At 39.8% G+C, this 22139-nt stretch overlaps 1 protein-coding gene across 1 annotated transcript; it reads right to left on the bottom strand.

Moving 5' to 3' along the window:
- Positions 1 to 3158: 3158 nt before the first annotated feature.
- Positions 3159 to 3988, bottom strand: LOC102256720 (chromosome unknown open reading frame, human C8orf4). The gene has a single exon (XM_005856445.2). It carries the CDS (start codon positions 3508 to 3510, stop codon positions 3190 to 3192), a length of 321 nt encoding a protein of 106 aa, XP_005856507.1. The 5' UTR covers positions 3511 to 3988; the 3' UTR covers positions 3159 to 3189.
- Between the last annotated feature and the right edge of the window lie 18151 nt (positions 3989 to 22139).

Here is a 22139-nt window from a genome sequence, read left to right as displayed (position 1 = left end):
CTAAACTCAGAAACTTCCCCCCCTGTAACACAAGTGACAAAAAACAGACAAGCAGACACAGATCAGATGAAAGTGATTTTCTCAGAGGCCATGCCTTCCTGTCTTTCTGTCTTACTAGCATATAACTAATTGTCATTTTCAAAGGAAAAAGAGAAGCGTAGTTTCTCCTAGAGAAGCAGTCTAAACTAGTGGCTAGGAGTCCAGGCTTTGGAGCAAGCCTTCCTGGATTTGAGTCCTGGCCTCACTAGCTGTGTGCTGTTCAGCATGTTACGTCATCTCTCTGTGCTTCAGGTTCATTACACCTTATACATTTGCACATGCATGCACACACCTGCCTTTAAGGCATGATACTAATCAATGATTTAATGCATGCAAACAACTTGGGAAATTGTCTGATAAATTGTAAGCACTCAATAAAAGTTGTTATTATGATCCTAATGATACAAATGTTATTAATGAGCCATGTTATTAATGAGCCATGTCATCTTTGCTGCTTGTATTTCTTCTATTACAGTGAGATACCTTGAGATATATTTGGCCATCCCTGTCCCATAGAAGGGTTTCTAAACTGAATTAATCCTACCTGTTCTAGTGATGTTTACTTTGACCTCCTCTTAAATGATAAAAATATTATGCAGTTAAAAACCTTCCTTGTGCAATCACAATGATTCCAACTTATGTTCAGCATGAAGGGACAGACAGCATGTTTGTGTAATAACCTCCCGGAACAGTTATTATTATCCACAATATTGTGGGTCATATCCCAGTTGCTTTTTAATTCATTTACCATGTGATGGCTTTGCAATCAGAAAATAATGATGGTAGACAGCAAGAAAAGTAAGTTAGTACATGCTCATATGAAAAGTGGGTAAGATTTATATTGCACTCTGTTGAAAATGGGCAGAGTACATAGTTATGAGTATGTAAAATAAATTGAAACTTTGCACTATGTTCAGCATCTAAGATGTGTTTAAAGTCTTTGAAAAAAAAAAAAGGTTAAACAGTTTCACTGTATTCTGGAGGAGAAAGTTGCTAAGATTTCTTCCCTGGTGATTTATCAGTGTCTTTCGGGGATCCCATGGATAGAGAAAATGTGTCATGGAGAGGCCCTAATCAGAAGTGGGAAGTTTATTCTTGGCACCTGAGAAGAAGACTTTGGGTGAGATCATTAAACGAGCTCTGTTAGCAAGAATGGGGACAGAGGTCATAGAGCAGCCTTCATTTTGTTACTCCCAAGACACCATCACCAGCTGAGACTCCCATCTTTGAAAGCTCTTCCTCTTTTTTTCTTAATTTATTTTGGGACCATGGATGTCTTTGAAAATCTGATAGAAATTCAAAATATTCCTCCCAGAAAATGTGTGTACGCGAGCACACACACACACACACACACACACTGCTGTATATTAATTTGTGCTTTTCATAGATGTTCTCATGTAAAACATTTCCTTCTTAATTGAGTGATTTTATATTATCTTCAGTGAACAAATCAATTAACTTTTGAAAATAGATTTGACCACTTAGTCTACTTTTAAAAAATGTGTTGTTTAAAATCCTGACTTGTAACTCTCTCAAAAGATTTTAGAGCATTCAGTTGTTGTGTTGTTTTTGTTTTTTTTCTATGATCAGCAGTTTCAAACATCTTTATAGATGTTCCTGAGACACTTAATTTCTGAGGAATTTTTATTTCTGTCTGATAGGAAAGTGCAGTAGGCATGGATGTATGTCTTCTTAGAAGTATTTTATTATAATTTTATGAGGAACTAAAAAAAAGACTGTAATGTTATTCCCATATTGGTTTATATTAAATAAACATTGATATCCCACAGAGTCTTCATCATAATTCAGACTCTAACCTCAAAATATACTGTTTTGGGAGAAATAAATGTACAAATGTACTGAGTTACTGTAGCCACAGAGGAGAAATTTTTAAAAATATGGGAGAGAAAAGCCTTTTAGAACTCACGCTCAATGGAGACATAAACAGCAATATTAATAAGTTCATCCATACATTTCTATGTCTGTACCTTATATTTTAAAGTGGGCAAGAAACTTTCTGAATATTTGATGTAAGAATTTGGCTTGAAAAAGTTTGGCAACTAATGTAAAGCTAGCCTAATAGCACCTTTTAATTCTTAAGAGTAAAATCCTTAGAAAAGTTGATAATAGTTTCTAGAAGATTGTAGTAATAATTTACCATCTTATTTTGTATTTTGATTCCAATCAACACAGACCAAGGGAAGTCAAGTTTATAATAATTTATTATGGTTGCATATCATTTGTCATATATAATAAATTATAGAAACTATAGCATCTTTATAAACTATTTAGTATACCATATTCACTTCCTAATGCTCAATGCAGTAACTGTAAGACATTTAATTAGATTATAGTTTAGCATTAGTTAGAAGATAAAAAAAAATATACATTTTTTCACAGTACTTGGAATTTCTGAAGGGCCCATTATTCCAACTTTTGTGCAACCACTCTGAAATGCATAAAAACTTCTATAAACCAGAAGGTGGCGTATGGTTTTGCTGAGCTGCTGAAGGTACTGCAGCTCCTTGACTTTGCACTTATACCCATGTGGCGTACTTTTCAGGCACTGTAATAAATTCAAATAAATAATCACTTACTGATCTCTAAAAATCTATACCAATAGACCACATTGAAGCTTGGAAACATCTTGAGAATTCAAATAAAAAATTCAGTAAACAATTGTAGCATGAAACTCTCTCTCTCCCTATTCTCCCTTCCCTCCCCCCCCCCTCCTCTTCCCCCTTCCCCAGTTTGCTTAAGGAAACAAACACACAAAAAGTTCAGGTGGAATTTAAGTCCTAGGGCCTGACAAAGAGACCCTGGCTGCAGTTCTTCCTCGGCCATCTGTTTTCTTCCGTTTCATCTCTCCTTACATCTGTCCAGACCTCTCCTGACACCAGCATCAGTCCTTTCGGGCCAGGAGAGTCTTCCAGTCCTTGCTGAAGGCAGCTCGTTCTCCACTGTCACAGCACAGGCGTGAAAGTGGTTGGAGTCCTGTCACCAGTTTGCTCTGTTCCTTTCCAGCCTCCGGAGTCCTGGCGGAGGCGAAGCTTGCAAGGAGCAACACAGCGCTGCGTGTTAGCGTCTCACAAACTCACTTGGTCTTTAAATGTCCATTCGTGGATAACGTCCTTATCCATTCTCTGCTCCTCAGTGGACTTTGATGGAATATTTCCGCAGTTTCAGAAACTGGAAAAGCTTGTCTTTCGTCCTCTTCTTCAGGGCCATCAGGGCCCGGGTTTTCTCCTCCAGATCTTGATCTATGGCCAAAATGATCTTGGCTCTCTCCTCTGCTTTCTTGTCCCCAGAGTTTTTGAAGAGCCTCTGTAGTGATTCTTCGTCGATGTTTTCAAAGATGTTGCCCACGGCTTTCTTGCGTGAGGCTGTGTCGAAGTGGTAGCCGTGGATGGACGGGCTGACTCGCAGCGAGGAGGACATGGTGCCGGCTTGGTTGCTTGGCTTTGCTCTCATAGATGGGAGGATCTTCGGGAACTCAGCGCCCAGGCTCTCCAGAGAGTCTGTAGCAAACTCATTCCAGCACTGCTATTTAAAGCATGAACAAAAGCTCCAGGCTCAAATTACACTGGTGACATCAGAGTGATCTCAAGGAAGAATAATCACAGGCAGGTTTAACAGTTGAGTTGCCAATATCCAGTTCTTGTGCAAAATGTTTCCGAAAGCTGTGTTCCCCGGATGGGGCGTGGAAGTGGGGATGTTTTGTTGTTGTTTTTTTTTGCCTCATCTGTGTCAATAGGATTATAGAGACGTGGGCTCTTCTTAAAAAAAAAAGAAAAACTGCTGAAACCAGGAAAGTGCAAAGATAAGACGCAAACCTGGGTGCCTTAAGCTCTCAAAATCTTTCCTAACAACCGAAACAAAAGTTCTGCTAACACAGGAAAGTGTTAGCAGAAGAATTCCCAGAGACGTTATGAAAGTGTACTCCAAACATCTGTGCCCTTTGGACACCTCTATCCAGGGCCACTCCTAAGCTGCTCTAAGATAGCTTAACAATTAAGGACATCCGTTTGGAATAAATAGGTCCGATTGCAGAATGGGCGTTTACCTACAAAGCGCTGACAGGACACTTGCCTGGAGCTGTGACCTTTCAGAGACTATACTCACTGAAGAAAAGTGTAAATTAATAATTACAGACAATATTCCTTAGGTTTGTGTATATATCAACAATATGTCTACTTTAAACAAGTGGGAAAGGTAACAGGTGCTTTATGTATACAGTACTCAAAAGGAATGATTTGACTTTTTTTTAATATGTATTTTGGCATCACCCAGACATAAAATGACACCTTCTTTGGAAGAATTTGAATTTGTTCTTTTCATCTTCCACAATATTCAGCCAGCCAGTGTCCCCACAGATGTATGGAGCACTTACATTCAGCCAACTGCTTTCCTCAACCTCAAAGGGCCCCAGAAACTTCTCTTTATGGACCTTCTTCCTGGTCCATGTTCTAATACTCCAAGAAGATGGGCTGGTTTTCATTTTCCTCTCATCTAGTCAAATCAGCTCTAGTGTAGGGAAGGTGCCACCCTTCATATATATTCATTCAATCATTTATTCATACACTCACTCATTTAATCAATATCTATTAAAGGTCTACCTTTACCTACAACTTTTCTAGGCATTAGGAATATAACACTAAACCAAACTAAACCAAATAAATAAAATGAAACAGCAAAAAATCCCTACCTTGCCTTAATGGAGTTTAAAATCTACCTAAATAGATAATAGAAAGATGTACGTTTATAATATAGATGATGTCAGGAAGTAACAAATGAGTAGATTTGTATAGGAGAGGAAGGGAGGGGTTAAGATTTGCATAGGATATTTAGAGCCAGCTTCTCAATGGGATATTGTGCAAGAATTCGAAAGAGGTAAGGGAGTGAGCTGTGTAGGCATCTGGAGGAAGGGTGTTGGAGGTAGAGGAAACAGCAAGTGCAGAGGTCTGAAGATAAGAGTGTCGTGGAATGTATGCAGAACATCCAGACCAGTGTGGTTGGGCCAGAGAAGAGTGGATGGAGGAGAGGAGGGGGTGAGAAGGCAGAGGCAAGAGTATAAGCTCGTAGGCTTTTTCATGAATTTAGCATTTATTTACTCTGTAAGAGATAGGCAGCCTTTGGAGAACTTGGAGCAGAGAAATTACAGGATTTTAATTATAATTAAAAAAAATAACTGACTTTTCTTTGTGGAGAATAGATTTGTAGGAAGACAATAAGGACACGGGGAGCAGAAGGACTAGTTGGGACACTTCCCAAAATGAGCCAGGCAAGAGATGATGAAGGCCTCCACTGGGGAAGTCCTTGTGCAGGCGGTAATAACTGATGAAGGTTAAGTCAGAAGGGTTGCTGAAGACTCCAGTGTGAAGAATGAAACACATACACGAGCCCAGGAGGATCTCTTCCTGAAGGATGCTTCCCTGAAGGACATTTCCAGGTGGGCTTATATTCATCTCATCAACCATGGCAGCTGATGCTTGTTCCAGGCTTTCCATGGACCAACCCTATGTTCTGCTGCCTCTGACTGTAGGTTTATTGGCATATGAAGCACACCTCTCCATCACTGAATACAAAAAGTACTTTTATGGTAATAAGGATTTTTACTGTTTTTAGTAAGTGCCAAGAAATTTACATAACCCATCTGAATTGTTGCCATACTCAAGGCTTCATCAAACTTCTCATGCTCTGCTCTTTCTTGAGCTGATTCTTAGTTTTTTATCTCCTACTAGAGGCCCAGTGCATGAAATTTGTGCACTCAGGGGGTGTCCATCTGCCTGGCCTGTACCCTCTCCAATCTGGGACCCCTTGGGGGAAGTTTGACTGCTGGTTTAGGCCCAATCCCACAGGGATTGGGCTCCTAACCGCTCGCCTGCCTGCCAGCCTGATCGCCCCCTAACCATTCCCCTGCTGGCCTGATTGACGCCTAACTGCTCCCCTGCCAACCTGATTGCACCCAACTTCCCTCACCTGCAGGCCTGGTCGCCCCCAACTGCCCTCCTCTGCAGGCCTAGTCACCCCTAACTGTCCACCCCTGCTGGCCTGGTTGCCCCCAACTGTCCCCCCGCCGGCCTGCTCACCCCACGCAGCTTGCTGTTTGTTCGTTACTGTTACTGTGATGGTGTCCCTGACAATTTGCATATTCCTCTATTATTAGTATAGATATATTGATTACTCTGAAATTTTAAATTCCAGCCTAGTTCTTTTATCTGTGATATAGACTCACTTATTTATCTAATCAATACAGATATATACAAATATGATACTAATATCTATTTAGTTATAAAAAGCAGAAGAGCAGCCATAATCTTTAATATCTCCTTTTATTTCTTCCCTTATCTAGATCTATCCTCCATACATATCTATCACTAAGGTCAGTCAATTCTACCCACAAAATATTTCTTAAATCTATTTACTTTCCATTTTCCCTGACACTATTTAAGCACGTCTCCATATGGTGGATGCTGGGATGCACAACCAAGGACTCCCTGTAAGATTTCCCCAGATGTTTGGCTGTTAGCTCCCATCATGGGTTGCCACCACTGAACAAAGTCACCCCCTGCTTCTTGGTGCAGCTGTATCTAGTGACTGATGGATAAGAGGGCACCAAAGCCTTCACCCCTTCTCCAACTCAGAGTGATCATCTACATTTCAGAGCATTCTTTGGAATCAGCTGAGACCTCCCTATTCCCAATCCTGCATCTTTCCCTTCTGCAGACATGAATCCTAAGAGCTCTCCATAATAAATGACCTTCTTGGTGATCTCCATTTTGGAGTTTGCATCCTGGAGATCCCAGTCTATGACATCCCAACTTCTTTCACCTGGACTAAGACCATTCTGTACACAGCATCCAGAGCAAAGGTTTTTAATAATCAATCTGATGAGACTAATCATGCTATTATGTTTAGGATAAGCTCCAAAATCTTAACATAGCCTTTTTTTTTTAAATCCTCACCTGAGGATATTTTCCCATTGATTTTTAAAGAGAGTGAAAGAGAGAAGGAAAGACAGAGAGAAATATCAATGTGAGAGAGAAACATCCATTGGTTGCCTCCAGCATGAGCCCCAGCCCCAGACCAAGGCCCAGGCCAGGGAGGAGCCTGCAATGCAGGTACATGCCCTTGACCAGAATTGAACCCAGGACCAGCTAGGGCTTAACATAACCTTTTTGAGCGTGACACTGCTCTGGTCACTGACTACTTCTGTAGCATCCTAATTTGCCACTCTTTCTCCATACCTATATGTCTTCCATTTCCTTGAATGTACCATGATCATTCCTCTCCTGGGTATTTGCATATATTTTTCTTTTTCTGGAATGTTCTCTACTTCTTATCTCAGCTAGGTAACTTTTATTTACTCATAAAATGTCAACTAAAAGCTACTTGCTCAGAGGACTTCCCTGATCCTTCTAGACTAGATCGAGTCTCCTTGCCAACATACCATTTACTAGGTCTTAGTAGCACTTATTACAGATTTCAAACATACATTTATATTTATGATTACTTAAAATCTGTCTCCACCAAGAGTAGGTATCAGATCTACTTTTCTCATAAATGTGTCTAAAGCTCTGAATCACTTAAATGTTTCATAATAGTGTTAAGTAGCAATGTATATGATTCTATTTAATTCTCATAGCAACCTATAAGGTTGGAACTCCTATAATCCTCATGTTACAGATAAGAAATTTGAAGCAATGACAGTTTACTCCCTAAAATGTCCATTTTCTAATACCTGGAATAAACCTATAAAATAGGCAAGAAGGAACCTTATACTGCAAAAGGAACTTATGGGGCAAAGGAATTTTACAGGTGTAAATAAGTTAAAAATATGAGATGCGAAGATTATCTTGGCTTATCTGTTTTGGCCCATATAACATAAGAGTCCTTATAAGAGGAAGGCAGGAAGTCAGCAGGGAAAGAGGGTGCTCAACTGCTGGATTTAAAAATGAAGGAAGAAGCCAAAAGCCAAGGAATAAAGGCAACCTAGAGGCTAGAAAAGGCAAAGAAACAAATTCTCCCATTGATCCTTCAGAAGAAACATATCACTGCAGACCCTTTTATACATCTGGCTTCCTGAACTGTAAGATAATGAATTGTGTTGTTTTAAGCCACTAAGTTTGTGGCCATTTGCTACACCGCCAATAAGAACCTAAAGCACTCTACAAATCCTTCAGCTACAATAAGACAACTTGAACCAAGGACTATCTGATTCCAAAGCCCATGATTTTAAACTCTATGCGGTATTGCTCTCAAATCAACTGCAAGCTCTATTTTTCAAAAAGTCTGAATAATCCTTCTACATGTCATTGAGCAGCTCTCCGTGAGTACTGCCTAAATGACTTCAGATGAATTAGAGAGATTATGGAACTTCAAAATTGTTTAGAGGGCAAGACCACCCACAGGAAAAGAATGTTTGTTTCTGTTTCCCAGAAATGCAACATAAACCCTAAGGTTATGATTTGCGGATGCTCTTTGCCAAAGGTGACGCCACATGTGCTTGAAAAGCATTTAATTGCTGTCACTCTATTCTTTCCCTTCTTTGTACACATATTTCCAGTGAAGAATGTGGACAACAGGATCTAAAAGACTTCTAGAAGAATTCACAAATTGCATGTAGACAGGATCATATCAAAAAAGGCACCTTATAGAGTTTTTGCTTTTCTGTAGTAAAGACAGAAAATAATGAAGGCTGTTCAAAAGAGGCAGCTTCTGGGTATTTTCTTCTGGGCACTGGTTTTCAAAAAGTATTGTTTCATTACACAAAGAGGTTGACTGTCTTCCAGTAGTAAATGTGCTTGGTTAGGTTTGTGTCTGATGAATAGATTTGAGAAAACAAAGGGAAGGAAGAGAACAAACATTTATTAACTGACTTGTAAACTTAATTTTCATCATCAACTATCTAAATTACTCTCACAACTATACTGGAGATAGATAACATTGACCTCAATTTTGACCATAAACAAAGAATTGGTCTAAACAACCTGCCCAAGATAAGTGGTAAAAAATGAATTCATTTTTAATTTATTTTTTAATCTCTCAAATCATCCCTGGGAAGATTTTTCTGACCTCTGATGAGTTACTTGGTTCTCCTGTTTGCATCACCAAGACTCTAGGTTTTACTGTTTTAGATGAAAAATTATGACATTTCTATTTATATCTTTAATGTTTGGGAAGAATTTGGGAGAAAGGTCAAGAATTAAGTTGTACACAAAGATCTGAAATGGCTGGTACATAGAGTGTATCGACTGAAAATTTATTGAATTATTACAGGAATAATTGAAAGAAAGGAGGCATAGAGAAAGTAACTCAATGCTACCTTTCTGTATCAATTTATCTCTCTGATAACTTCCTGAATATGAAGAGTATAAAAGCCAGCACTAGAAATTTATGCCTCCACCTCAACTGAATTATTCCTGAACATTTTTGTTTTAACAACAAAAATTTCATGCTGCATTATAATTGCAAAGTGTTTTCAGATATATTGTGGTTTTGTTTGTTGTTTTCTTTGACTTTCACAATATCACTGGTATTTTCTCAGATGAGAAAACTGAGTATTACAGAAGGTAAATAAATTTCCCAAAATCTTGGAGCTAATTAAGTGACAGAGCAGGCCCCAGGAACTCTCATTTTCTGACCCTTAACCCTGTGCTTTTTCCCCCCTAACATTGCATAGCTTCCTGATTTTATTATTTACTGATCCCCGGTAGTTTGAAAATTCTACCATGACAGTCTTTCCTTTTTCTTTACATGTATGTAGGCAGTGGCTTATAGATTCCTCCACAGAGAAAGTGTTGAATGCTTACTACGTGCCAGGTACGATAATATTTGCTTGAGGAAGACCTTGGGGAAAACGGCCATGGTCCCTGTGTGTGTGGGACATGAGATCTGGAAAAGAAAAGCAACATTAGGCATAGAAGTACACATATAGACATATGGAGAAGAGTTTGACATGTGCTGGAAAATGAAAGGCATCAGGTGATATAAAGGAGGAAACAAGGTGAGGCTCCATTTAAATTGTTCAAGTCATAAAAAAAGCCTTTCTGAGAAAGAGACATTTAAACGGAGCCTTGAAGTAAATGTTGAAATTAATCAGGAGCCTTGGCAGAGCCTTGGCTACATTAAAAAAATATATTATGCAAAGGTCCTGAGGTGAGAATGAGTTTAAAGGGCAAGAAAACAGACACAAAGACAACATAGGTGGGAACAGAAACCAATGAGGAGAGAGTGATGATGCTAGATTGGGAGGCAGGGGCCAAATGATGCAGAGTCTTGAGGACCATGTTAAAGACTTAAAAATTTTATCCTAAGAGCAATGGACAATCGGCAATCAGCATGGAAGAAAACTGCTGGGGTTTTATTTTAATTTTTAAAAAAAATTTACTTTAGTTCTTGTGCCATCAAAGGCAACACCTAAAGAAAGCAGTTGTGGTTTCAGGTAGCAAGCAGATTATTCCAAATGCATTTTGGAAGTAAACTCAAAGGGACTTGGTGATAAGTTGGATAGGGGATGGGGTAGGGTTAAGGGTGCTCCCAGTTTAAGTCTTGAGGTCCCTGGTGTGGAAGGCTGAGTTGGGGAAGTGAAAATGGAGAGAATCTGGGAGAAAGGTCAAGAGTTCAGTTGTACAGAAAGATCTGAAATGCCTAGGAAACAGCCCAGAAGATAGTGAAATATAAGAATTTAGAGTGGTTCTCAACCTTCTGGCCCTTTAAATACAGTTCCTCATGTTGTGACCCAACCATAAAATTATTTGCGTTGCTACTTCATAACTGTAATGTTGCTACTGTTATGAATCGTAATGTAAATATCTGATACGCAGGATGGTCTTAGGCGACCCCTGTGAAAGGGTCGTTCGACCGCCAAAGGGGTCGCGACCCACAGGTTAACAGCTGGTAGAGGAAAAGTCTGAAATGTAATTTTCATTCTTTATCCTTTCTCAGTAATAATTGTCAATAAATCAACACTGAACACAGCTTTCTTCACTCTACTTATGCATAAATCCAGCACCCAGAACAAAGCCTGGCGCAAAGTAGATTCTAAATAAATAATTTTAGAATTATTTTACATAAGATAAATACTGCAGGCTAGCGACAGTTAAGTAACATACAAAGAAAAAACAGCTTGTCAGTGGAAACACTGTTTCTTTTCATCTGATGTTGAAATCTGCTGCTTTTCTCTATATGCCACAACTGAAATGGCAAACTTTCTCTTCAGTACTTGTTTTCAAGGCCCTTTTTATATTCCACATTTATATAAATCCTATTCTAGATTTCCGTTCCTTCTATTCTCCTGGTGGTTAATCTCTTCTTAAAACTAATCAGCGAACATTTTCATTTCAGTAAAATTTTATTAAATGTATTTTCATTCTTAAATATTGCTGATGAGAAAGAATGGCATTTTACTTAGAGGCTTTGATTCTGACATTTATTTTTTTATCGTCGAGAGGAACTAATTATAAACTCTGAAGCAATACGAATTTCAAAAAAATTGAGGAAATGCATTTTCAAAGCCTTTTAGTCAAAATATGGGGGAAATCCACAACTTTCTTGAAATAAATTTTAGACAAGACCATTTTTAAAAAGTGTGGAGTTTTTTTCTGTGTTTTTTTTTCTTTTAATCATGCTTCTGCACGTGAAATGAAACAGCTGTCTTTGCTTAAGCCGTCAGTCTATATTTACAATGTTTCCTAAAAATGGAACTGAAGATAAGCTTTTCTTTTTTTTTAATATTAATTAGCTGCTCAAATTCAGATATTGAGCCCCTGTTATTTATAGCTGTTTTAAAAAGAAAACAATTGTGAACATAAACTAACATGCGTTTCTCAGGAAATGAGCATGAGATATTTATATGTATTTATAGTAGCATGTGTGTTTCTATAATCTATGACTAAAATAAGTCTTGATGAAACATTGCCTCCCACTCCTAGCTCTCACCCACTCAGTGCATGCTTCTGGCTGAGTGGTGACGTTGGCATATTTCAGTCATTCTCAAAGTGGAGCTACTAGGAAAGGCGGGGATTTCTAGTGTGTGCTTCCCAGCTTGTGTTTAAGGAGTGTTGCAAATGATACATGTGGCCCTAACCCCTAAAATGCCTCCTCCATTTTCTTTTTCTGAGCAGGGCACAGGCACATCTGGCAACTCTGTCTGCAGACTGACCAAATTATTTATCACTTTCCAAGGACTATATACAGCCCAGACATGGGCCATAGAGAGGCCTGGTCAGAGAAGGTTCTTAAAGCCACTGGAGGGGCACTTGGAGCCTTGAAATTCTTCATAAGGTGAAGCAATTAGTAGGGACAACACAGCTCAGTTTGAATATTAATTGAAGAGTTAGTATGTGGAGGAAAAATTAGGCTTGTCTGAAAAGGGCCCAGAGGTAGAAATAAAGACAATACAATAAAGAAGTTCCAGGAAGATGGATTTTGACTCAGTACAATTGAAGGCATTTTTTAATGAGTGAGTAAACAATGAGAATGCTCAAGTATACTCAGGCCGACGGTTTAGGAGATACACAGTAGAGGCCTATAAGCAGTGTGATAGACCAGTGCTTATTTTTATTTATTTGATTTTTTCCCCCTTTCCGCTATAGCCTGAATCACCAAGTTACACTTCACGTTATAGAAGTGTGCAATGTTTTTTTGTTTCAGTTACTAAAGTTTTTTGTTTCAGTTATTATACATAAGAACATATAACCTTATATAAAAAATGTACATATATAACTACAACACATATTTCAAAAATAGTTAAATCTACTAGCTTTATGTGCTGTGTTTTCCATTCTATTGTATTCTACCCTCTCATCTTTTAAAAATGGCTGGTCACAACCCATGAAACCGATTTCCTAACTCCAGTTTGGAAACCATTGGATTAGACCATTTTAATGACCCTTTGAATGCTGAGCAGGGGAGACATGCTTTTATGCAGTAAATGTTTACATAACTAGTTGTTGCTTTGGTTTTCCCACAGGCACTGTCACCTGGAATGAAAGACAATCCTGCTCTGCTGTCCTCACTATAATCATTTGGGGAATTATTATTTTTTAAATGTCTCTAGAACTAGATTGCAGAATGACTTAAAAATATCTCATTTTTTAGACTGCATAGGCATTTACTCATTCATTTATTTGTTCATTTATGCAATGAAATATAATTCTATTTTATTTTGAAAGCCTCCATCCACTTTGCTATGTCCTAATGAAACAAATACTATCTATGCTTATTAGTCCTATTTGCCACTCCTCCCAACATCCCTAAGTGTTCCCTTTCCATTTATACAGGAGCTGGAAGACCAAGGTAGTAAGAAGGGAGCATGATAGAGGGCAATGATGGTGATATTAGATATGGGAGGGAAGACATGAATAGCTTTGGGTGAAAGGTGACAAAGTGGATCCAAACAGACTCCCAAGATACTCAACAGGATCAGTTTTCAATTCGTGGTATGAAAACTGAACTTCAGCTGATTTATTATTTGTTGACATGAATATGCGTCCCTAAAACGTTGGGGAAATTGCACAAATGCTTTAAAATCTAAGCTTTATCTCTATAGATAAACCTATTTTTCTATTTAAGCATGTCACATCTAAGTTTTTAGACTTGTTGAAAAGGAAGGGAAAGTAGCATTTAACATATTCATTCATTTCAGGATCATTCAGTGATTAGCCCTCAATAAGAATTTATTATGAATTTTACGTCTCAAATGCAGAGGAAATGGATCATTGTCCCTAAGTCCGTCTGTTTTTATTTTAAACACTGACAAATTGGTCCATGGTCATTGGACAATAGTGACTAAATGTTTACTGAGCCCTTGAGAGTTCATTAACATTCCTATAATTTTTCTTTTTAAAAAGTTTCTGACATCAATTTACTATATTGTCCTTTGTCAAGGTATGGTATTCTACACATGCTCTCAAATATTGTTAAATGTTATTTTTAATTAATTATGTTCTAAGTTTTACTGTGCATCGAGTAATTCCTCTAGTGATAAAAAAAAATGAATTCAATTGAAATGTTGGTGGAACCAGGCCAGCTGTCCTATAGATTTTGTGGCCAGAATGGCACCACCCGACCTATTTAACAGATTAGACTCAGGAAGGTGAGGCCTGGGCTGCTTTTCGTGGCTCAGCAAGAGTTAAAACAAACCAATGGCTAATCTCCTGCAAAAGTGGGTAGTGGGCCAGGTTTGTATTGAGTGTCTCAAACTTTCTTTTGCTTCTTTCCAGGTAACAAATATGCCCCCTTCCATTTTCAAACTTACTCTTCAACAGAATTGAGAATCAGCACTCCACAGATTTAAGGCAGAAAAGAACAACTTTCTGTGGTGCCTTTTGAAGTATTTGCTTTTGAGCTGGATCTCTCGACCGCAAACTTTGAGCTTCCTGTAGTCCATGAAAACACACACTGGCCTTCCTGGTCATAATTTCTACCCAGTTGCTTAATTATTGATCTTTATATGACCAACAGTAGTTATTAATAAATTACATAGTATATGTTGAGGGCCTAAGCGTCTAGCATGCTGCCCACTTGTTTTTGAGTTTCAAAAGCAATATGCAGAGCCTCAGGGTAAGTTAGGCTCCGTTGACCTTGGTGGTTCTCTGCCTCCAACCCCAGCTCATTTCCAGCATTCTGTTTGTCTAACCTTAAAGACACTGCAGAACGCCAAGTTCCTGGACTTTCCTCTGCTCCAATCAGACTCCATGTCCCGGAGTGTACTGCAGTTCTTGGCATGTTTGCTCACTCAGCTCCTAATCCAGAAGGAAGTAGAGAAGCACAGCCAGGGACTGCACCCTGAGCAGCTGCGAGGTTACACACTCCCTGGCCCTCCCTGCTTCTCAGCGTCCCAACTCCCTGGGGTGGCAGCAAAGGTTCAGGCTGTGCAAAAAAAGGAATCTGACTGTTCTGGCGTCCTCACCTTCCTTCCTCTGTGTACTCCTGGCAGGAAGTCACTGATATAAGATGACACTTAAAAAAAAAAAGAAAAAGAAAGAAGGATAGAATGCTGCCTAAATCCCAAATTCAGTTCACAGTTTTCTAATTGTCTAGAAGCCAGTGAGGCTGAATGAAGACATCAGATCACATCGTCTATTTAACAGGTATTTTGAGAATGATTTTGCTATTGAACACCTTACACTAAAACCAAATACCATAGTTATTGCTAGAACTGAGAGGAGCTGCAGAGACTATTAGAGAAGAGATGTGAAATAACGTGGAGACTGGGCTGCAGGGCACAATCACCCTCTTTCTGCAAGCCTGCTATTGTTTCTGTGCGTTGGTGTGGCAGCAGTTGCATGCATCGGAGGCCCAGGGCAGGCCACCCAAGATATCCCACAATAATATGTGGATTAATTAGAATTAAAATAATTTGAGAAGCAGCAGGAGCCAAAGGAGCTCTCTGATCTCTCTAAATGCAGGAAATAAATCATGTGAAAGTGCCCTGCCTGCTCCCCAGGGCTGGGAGACAACCTTATCACAAGAGTTAAAAACAAATATCCAGCATCAAACAAGCCTGTATAAACAAACCTTTTAATGCCTTTGCTAATGTACCACCTCAGCCAAACACTGGCATAGATTCCTTTCTAATGAGCACTAACTTTCTTTGCCCTGTCAACTTTTCTCAAAGGTATTGCTTCTTTGTCTACAAAGTATAAAAAGGTGCCTGGTTTGATTATTTCTGTGAGCTTCGTTTCATGATCTGATTGTGATTTTTCCCATACACACATATTAAGTAGTTTTTTTCTCTTGTTAATCTAGCCTTGTGTCAATTTAAACATTTTAGTGCTAATCCTTTCAAAAGAACTAAAAAATGTTGGAGTGGGAATTCTCCCCCTCCCCAACAGACCCAAGACTAAGTTTTTCAGAGACTCCCAGAACTGCAGGGGACAAGGAGACATCTGACTGTCCGTCTCCTGCCTCTGGCTTAGATCACGCAGTTACCATTTGAAGCCAGCAGAGTGGAAGTTCCCCTAACTCTGATCCTATACTCCCCGGCTTTGCTTATCACGTATTTTCAGTTTGGTGAAAGTGACCGGGGGAGGGGGGGGCCTGGGGAGGGGAATAAGTTTCTCTTTTAGAATAATTCTAGAGAAAGCTAAAGTTTTAAAAATGCCTGTCTGGAATTTAACACCAGATAGATTATGACCATAAATAATCAGCCGCCTGGCAAACAGGGCTCCAAGTCTGGGCAGAAGAAAGAGGGAAGGGAAGCCATCGATCAGGAGTTCCCTCTGTTCCAGGCACCATTCATACACTTTACATATTGTCACTGGAGTCCTATAGGTAGGTAGCTGGGTATTTGTGGAAACAGAAGTTCAGTTAATAACTGAACGCACAGGCTCTTTTTTTTTTCCTGTGGGACTAGCTGAATCCAAAGCCACAGAGAGCATTTCCACCAACTGCTATCTTCACTGTTTTCTCCTGTATTGGCATTCATGGTATGCTGTACCCATAGTGTCATATTTTACACACACACACACACACACACACACACACACACACACACACAAGAGATATATATAATCTATACTAATAAAAGGATAATATGCTAATTAGACCAGACATCCTTCCGGATGTCCTTCTGGCCAGAGCCATGGTGGTGGGGGCAAAGGCAGAGGTCGTTAGAGGTGATCAGGCTGGCAGGGGAGAGCAGTTAGGGGCAATCAGGCAGGCAGACAGAGTGGTTAGGGGCGATCAGGCAGGCAGGCAGGTGAGCAGTTAGGAGCCAGTGGTCCCGGATTGCGACAGAGATGTCCGACTGCCGGTTTAGGCCCGATCCCGCAGGGGTCCTGAATTGGAGAGGGTGCAGGCTGGGCTGAGGGACTCCCCCCCCACACACACCCACTGTACATAAATTTCATGCACCAGGCCTCTAGTGTAAAATAATCCTCATAGCAAGTCATTGAATGGATGAGAAAACTAAGGCTGAGGAAGTTAAATATTACACAGAACTTTAAGTAGCTGAGATGGAATGGCTGTCCCAGTTCTGTGTGACTCCAGGTCCCTGCTTTTTTCTTTTACCACAGCCCCACTCCATTTGTATGGGACATCTGAAAGAGGGTTTTGTGCATGTCAATAACTGTAGCTGTATTAGATCAAGAGAACAGAGAGGGAAGAACTCTGTGATGGGGAAGACATATGAATGAAGTAAAAAAAGGAGAGCCATGCATTAGATGCACCTAGCAGCCAAAGCATGCCAGGGATGGCCAGCAACTACCAGAACCTAGAAGAGATGAGGACAGCCCTTCCCTAGAGTCAGCAGAGACAGCCTGGCCCTGGAACATCTTGATTTCAAACTTCTAGACTCCAGAACTGTTAGAGAACACACTTCTGTTGTTTAACTAGTACACAATTCAGCCTTTTTCATTTATATGGCAACCCTTGAAAGCAATACAGAATTCAATAAAAAATTCCCCTCAACTATTGCATTACTATTTTATTTTACCCATAGCATTTATTATTATTCTCTGAAATTATGATTATGTTTTTATAAATGTGATTAATAGATAAACTTATTATATATATGCCTACATGTTCACAATGTTTTATATTTATAATATGTGGCTATTTGAAAGTACAACATGTACCTATCCGGCTCACCCCACACCTAGAAGATTGCCGATGTGTAATAAAGCTATATAAATACCTGCTCAATGAATGTGTGAACTTTGTGAACACAGTAAATAGAACTACACTCAGATAATCTCTGAACAGAAGCCTTTATTATAAATGCTGCAACCTCTTCCCTCACTGAAGGACAGGTTATCTCAAATGCAAACTATTATTTCAATATTTGATTTGATAAATCTAATTCTGTGAGCTCTGAACTCAAATTCTGTCCCATTTATTCAAACTCCCAGAGAGATGAAGATCATTGTAAAGACATGATTTTTGCATTAGTTAAGGGATATCTGTGCAATTTCTACAACAAAGATTAGGATTGGAAGCAATAACAGTAACTAGTTAATAAAAAAATAGAGAAGACATATTAAATCAAATATATCAGTTGGAAGGTTCAAATTAATTTACTTGTAGCTGCCACCATTATTTAAGAACTGAAACAAGAGATTCACAAGCAATTATGATTTTTCCTATAAATTGTCAAAAATAAATTTATTTTTGAATCTGAGTTTAGGTTTGGCTGTTTGAGTGTGGCTTTTTATGCTCTAACTCATCATGTAATCTGCTTAAAGTTTGTGCTGATGTCACTTTCTGTTTCCTAAGTATGAGGCCTTGCAGAGATATGTTGAGTATCTAAGATGAGTCCTAATGTAGAAAAATCAAGCTTGTTTAGTGGCAAAGCTCAGGATTCAAAAATCAAAGCCCTCTGATTTCTATCATGATGCATCATATAATCACAGGTAAATAACCTAAAGTTTCTGAGCATGACATGTTATTTTTAATCTCATTTGTTTTCCTTTAAAAATTATCATAAAAGTAAGAGAGGCTTATAACAACAATTTAGAAAATACAAACAATATAATCTCAAGAATAGAAATCAGTCTTACCAGCCTTAAATGACTTCAAATAGCTGTTAACATGTTAGTTTATTTTGTTCCCAGAGGTTTTTGTGCAAACATATTATATATACTAGAAGCCTGGAGCACGAAATTCATGCATGGGGAAGGGGCAGTTTCCCTCAGCCCGGCCTGCACCCTCTTTAATCTGGGACACCTCAGGGGATGTCTGACTGTCGGTTTAGGCCAGATCTCACAGGGGCCTAAACCAGCAGTCGGACATCCCTCTCACAATCCGGGACTGCTGGCTCCTAACCACTCACCTGCCTGCCTGCCTGATTGCCCCTAACTGCTTCTGCTTGCCAGCCTGATCACCCCCTAACTGTTCCCCTGCCAGATGGATTGATGCCTAACTGCTCCCCTGCCAGCCTGAATGCCCCCAACTGCCCTCTCCTGCCAGCCTGGTCACCCCCAACTGCCCTCCCCTGTAGGCCTGGTTGCCCCCAACTGCCCTCCCCTGTAGGCCTGGTTGCCCACAACTGCCCTCCCCTGCCAGCCATCTTGTGGCAGACATCTTGTGATGGCCATCTTGTGATGATGTGGCATGTGACACCACCTAGGCTTTTATTACATACAATACTAGCGGCCCAGTGCATGAAATTTGTGCACGGGGGTGAGGGGTTCCTCAGCCGGGCCTGCACCCTCTCCAATCCAGGACCCCTCGAGGGATGTATGACTGCTTCTTGCAATCAGGGATTGTTGGCTTCTAACCACTCGCCTGCCTGCCTGATCGCCCCTAACCACCTCTGTCTTGCCCCTCACCTGGGACCCAGGATTCTCTCCTCTGGCCAATTGAAGGCACCCAGAACCCAGGCTTCCCTTCTAGGGCTAGCCACAGGCACCCAGGACCCAGGCTGGCTTCACGCTGGCTGGCTTCTCCCAGGCCAGCCACAGCCACAGGGGACCGTGGTCTGGCAGCTTTGCCTGGGCTGCAGCCGCAGGCGCCCAGGACCATGGGGCAGGTGGCTTGTCCCTCTCCCAGGCCGCAGGCATAGGCACAGCCGCTGGCGCTCGGGACTGCGGGGTGTGAGGCTTGTCCCTCTCCTGGGCTGCAGCCTGGCTGGTGCCCATTCCTCTCTCCCCAGTGTTGAGTGTCTGAGCTGTTATGGCATTACAGCATGAAGGCATGACAACCATTTGCATATTAGCTCTTTATTATATAGATGTGTTTCCACAGAATTGAGAAAATATGGTATACAATATACAGTTTTCATATACTGCTTTCATTTAGGGCTATATAAATATGGGTTTCTTTTATTCACATACTTTATGATATGATATCCTGGAAAAGGCAAAACATAGAGACTGTAAAAAGATCAGTGGTGGCCAAGGGTTGGACAGAGAGAGGATGGGTGAATAGGTAAAGCACAGAAATTTTAGGGCAGTGAAAATACTCTGTATGCAACTATAATGATAGGTATATATCATTATACGTGGGTCCAAACCCATAGAATGTACAACACCAAGAGTGAGTCATGATATAAACTATGAACTTTGGATGATTGCAATGTCAGCATGGGTTCATCCATTGTAACAAATGCACCACTGTGATGAGGGATGTTGATAATGGGGGAGACTATCTGGGAATTCTCCAAAAAATAAAGTTTTAATTTTTCAAAAAGCCTATAATCAAGTTTCTCAATCTCTTTTTATTGTTTTCTTTAATTTATATGATGGAAAGAAAATCCTTACCATGAAATGGTTCAGAACATTTCTATTGAACACCTACTACATTGCAGACCCTGACTGGGCACTGGGTTTGTAAAAAGGGTAGATATTCTCACTGAGTTTACAATCTAGTGGTATTAGATTCACAGCACAGACAGTTAGCTAATTAAATGACTGGTTAGTTTGTGATAAGTTCAAAGTTCTGTTTGCAAACATACATACTACTTTATTTTAGCTTATCTCTCCTTACTGACACCTTATATATGTGACTAAAATAAATTAATTTGAATTTTCTGATTTCTGACTAGAAATCTCTTTAGCCAAACTCTACTTCCTTAAATATATTTTCTATTTTCCATATTACTGCAGACAATAGCATTGTCAACATTTCTGCCATTATGTAATACAAATTTCTTTTTCTTCAGCATTCAATAACAATTTTTTCAGTCTTTCAGGCTCACAGTCACAAAGAACATTCTACTTATTTGCCTACAACGTGGTCTCAAAGACAATGACACAGGTTTTACCTTTAATTTTTTTTTAAATTTGTATTTATTGATTTGAGAGAGAGAGAGAGAGAGAGAGAGAGAGAGGGTAAGAGAGAGAGAGAGAGAGAGAGAGTGAGAGAGAGATTTGTTGTTCCATTTATGTATGCATTCATTGGTTGATTCTTGTATGTGCCCCGACCAGAGATGGAACCCGAAACCTTGGTGTATCCGGACGATGCTCTAACCAAATGAGCTACCCAGCCAGGTATCCCAATTGCAATCACCACTTTAGGTATCAGGTAGGGATGTTCAGGCAAACAAAACTAAAAATGACACGGCCTAAGGAATGCATTATAGAAATTAGACGGTATTCATTTATGGGAGCTGGTGAAGAAGTCTATGGAAGACTGTTACTCTGACTCTGGTGACGGGAATGAGGTTCCTGTAGGTCAGTAAGACCAGCAGTCAGGAAGAAAAACTACAAGTGACTTGGAAATAGTAAAGACAAACTGGAACATATGGTAACAAATTGGAATCCACAAAAATAAACTGGAACCCATATCTCTCACCAGTTCTGACTTTGTCGACACCAGTGACCAGCAATAGAAACTAGTATCCTTTGCCACAGAGCTACCCACATACACCTCATTAGGACTCAAAGAAGCTGAAAAACAAGATCCAGTGGAATCTAGATGAGCTGGAGAAGCTGCCGGGCAAGTTGCTACCCAGAACCACAAGTTAAGTTAGCAGGCAGGTAAGGACTGTGAGATGCCCTGGGTCCTGGCCCCCTACACTTCAGACTGTAATGCCCTGTGTCATCCACCTTCCAAAAATAATGTTTAAACCAAAGGTGCTCTTGCTCTGTTCACAAAGCTGAAAGCAGCAGGAGGACACACATTGGTTTAAGTCTGATTTCTGTAATCACTATTCACCCAATGCACGTTTTATTATGGGACCAAAGCCTAAGAGGAAGTGGGAACTCTCAATGCAATGATTTTCTCTCCACTAATAGGATAATGAAGGATTTGTATTTTATGGACTTTCAACTTTAGCTTAGGCTGCAGGAAGCACAGAGCTAAATTGGGGCATTCAGTTTTCTTTGTTATCTTTGGTCAGTTTTTTTCTGGCTTAATAATGGCTTTCCCTTTATTATCATTTTTAAAAATTTGGACCATTATTTTAATGTTTTAATATGTAATTTTGTAGGGCATCCACATAACTTCTGGAAGTAGGTTGAGTGCAAATATAATGTATTATTTGTGGTAGCTTACATTTGCTGCCAAGGCTTTTTTAATTCTCTCTCCCATCTGATTGACTCTCTCTGTCTCCCTGTCTAATAGCTGGTGAACTCTTTTCTGTTCTTTCTCTCTTTCTCTCCCCTGGGAAATCTTACTTTTTAGAATTGGTAAGGAAATCTTGAATTAAATGCAGG

This window comes from Myotis brandtii, unplaced genomic scaffold, assembly GCF_000412655.1.
Source record: "Myotis brandtii unplaced genomic scaffold, ASM41265v1 scaffold103, whole genome shotgun sequence".
NCBI lineage: Eukaryota > Metazoa > Chordata > Mammalia > Chiroptera > Vespertilionidae > Myotis > Myotis brandtii.
Note: the sequence above shows the minus strand (reverse complement) of the source record. Positions and strands in the feature narration are given on the sequence as shown.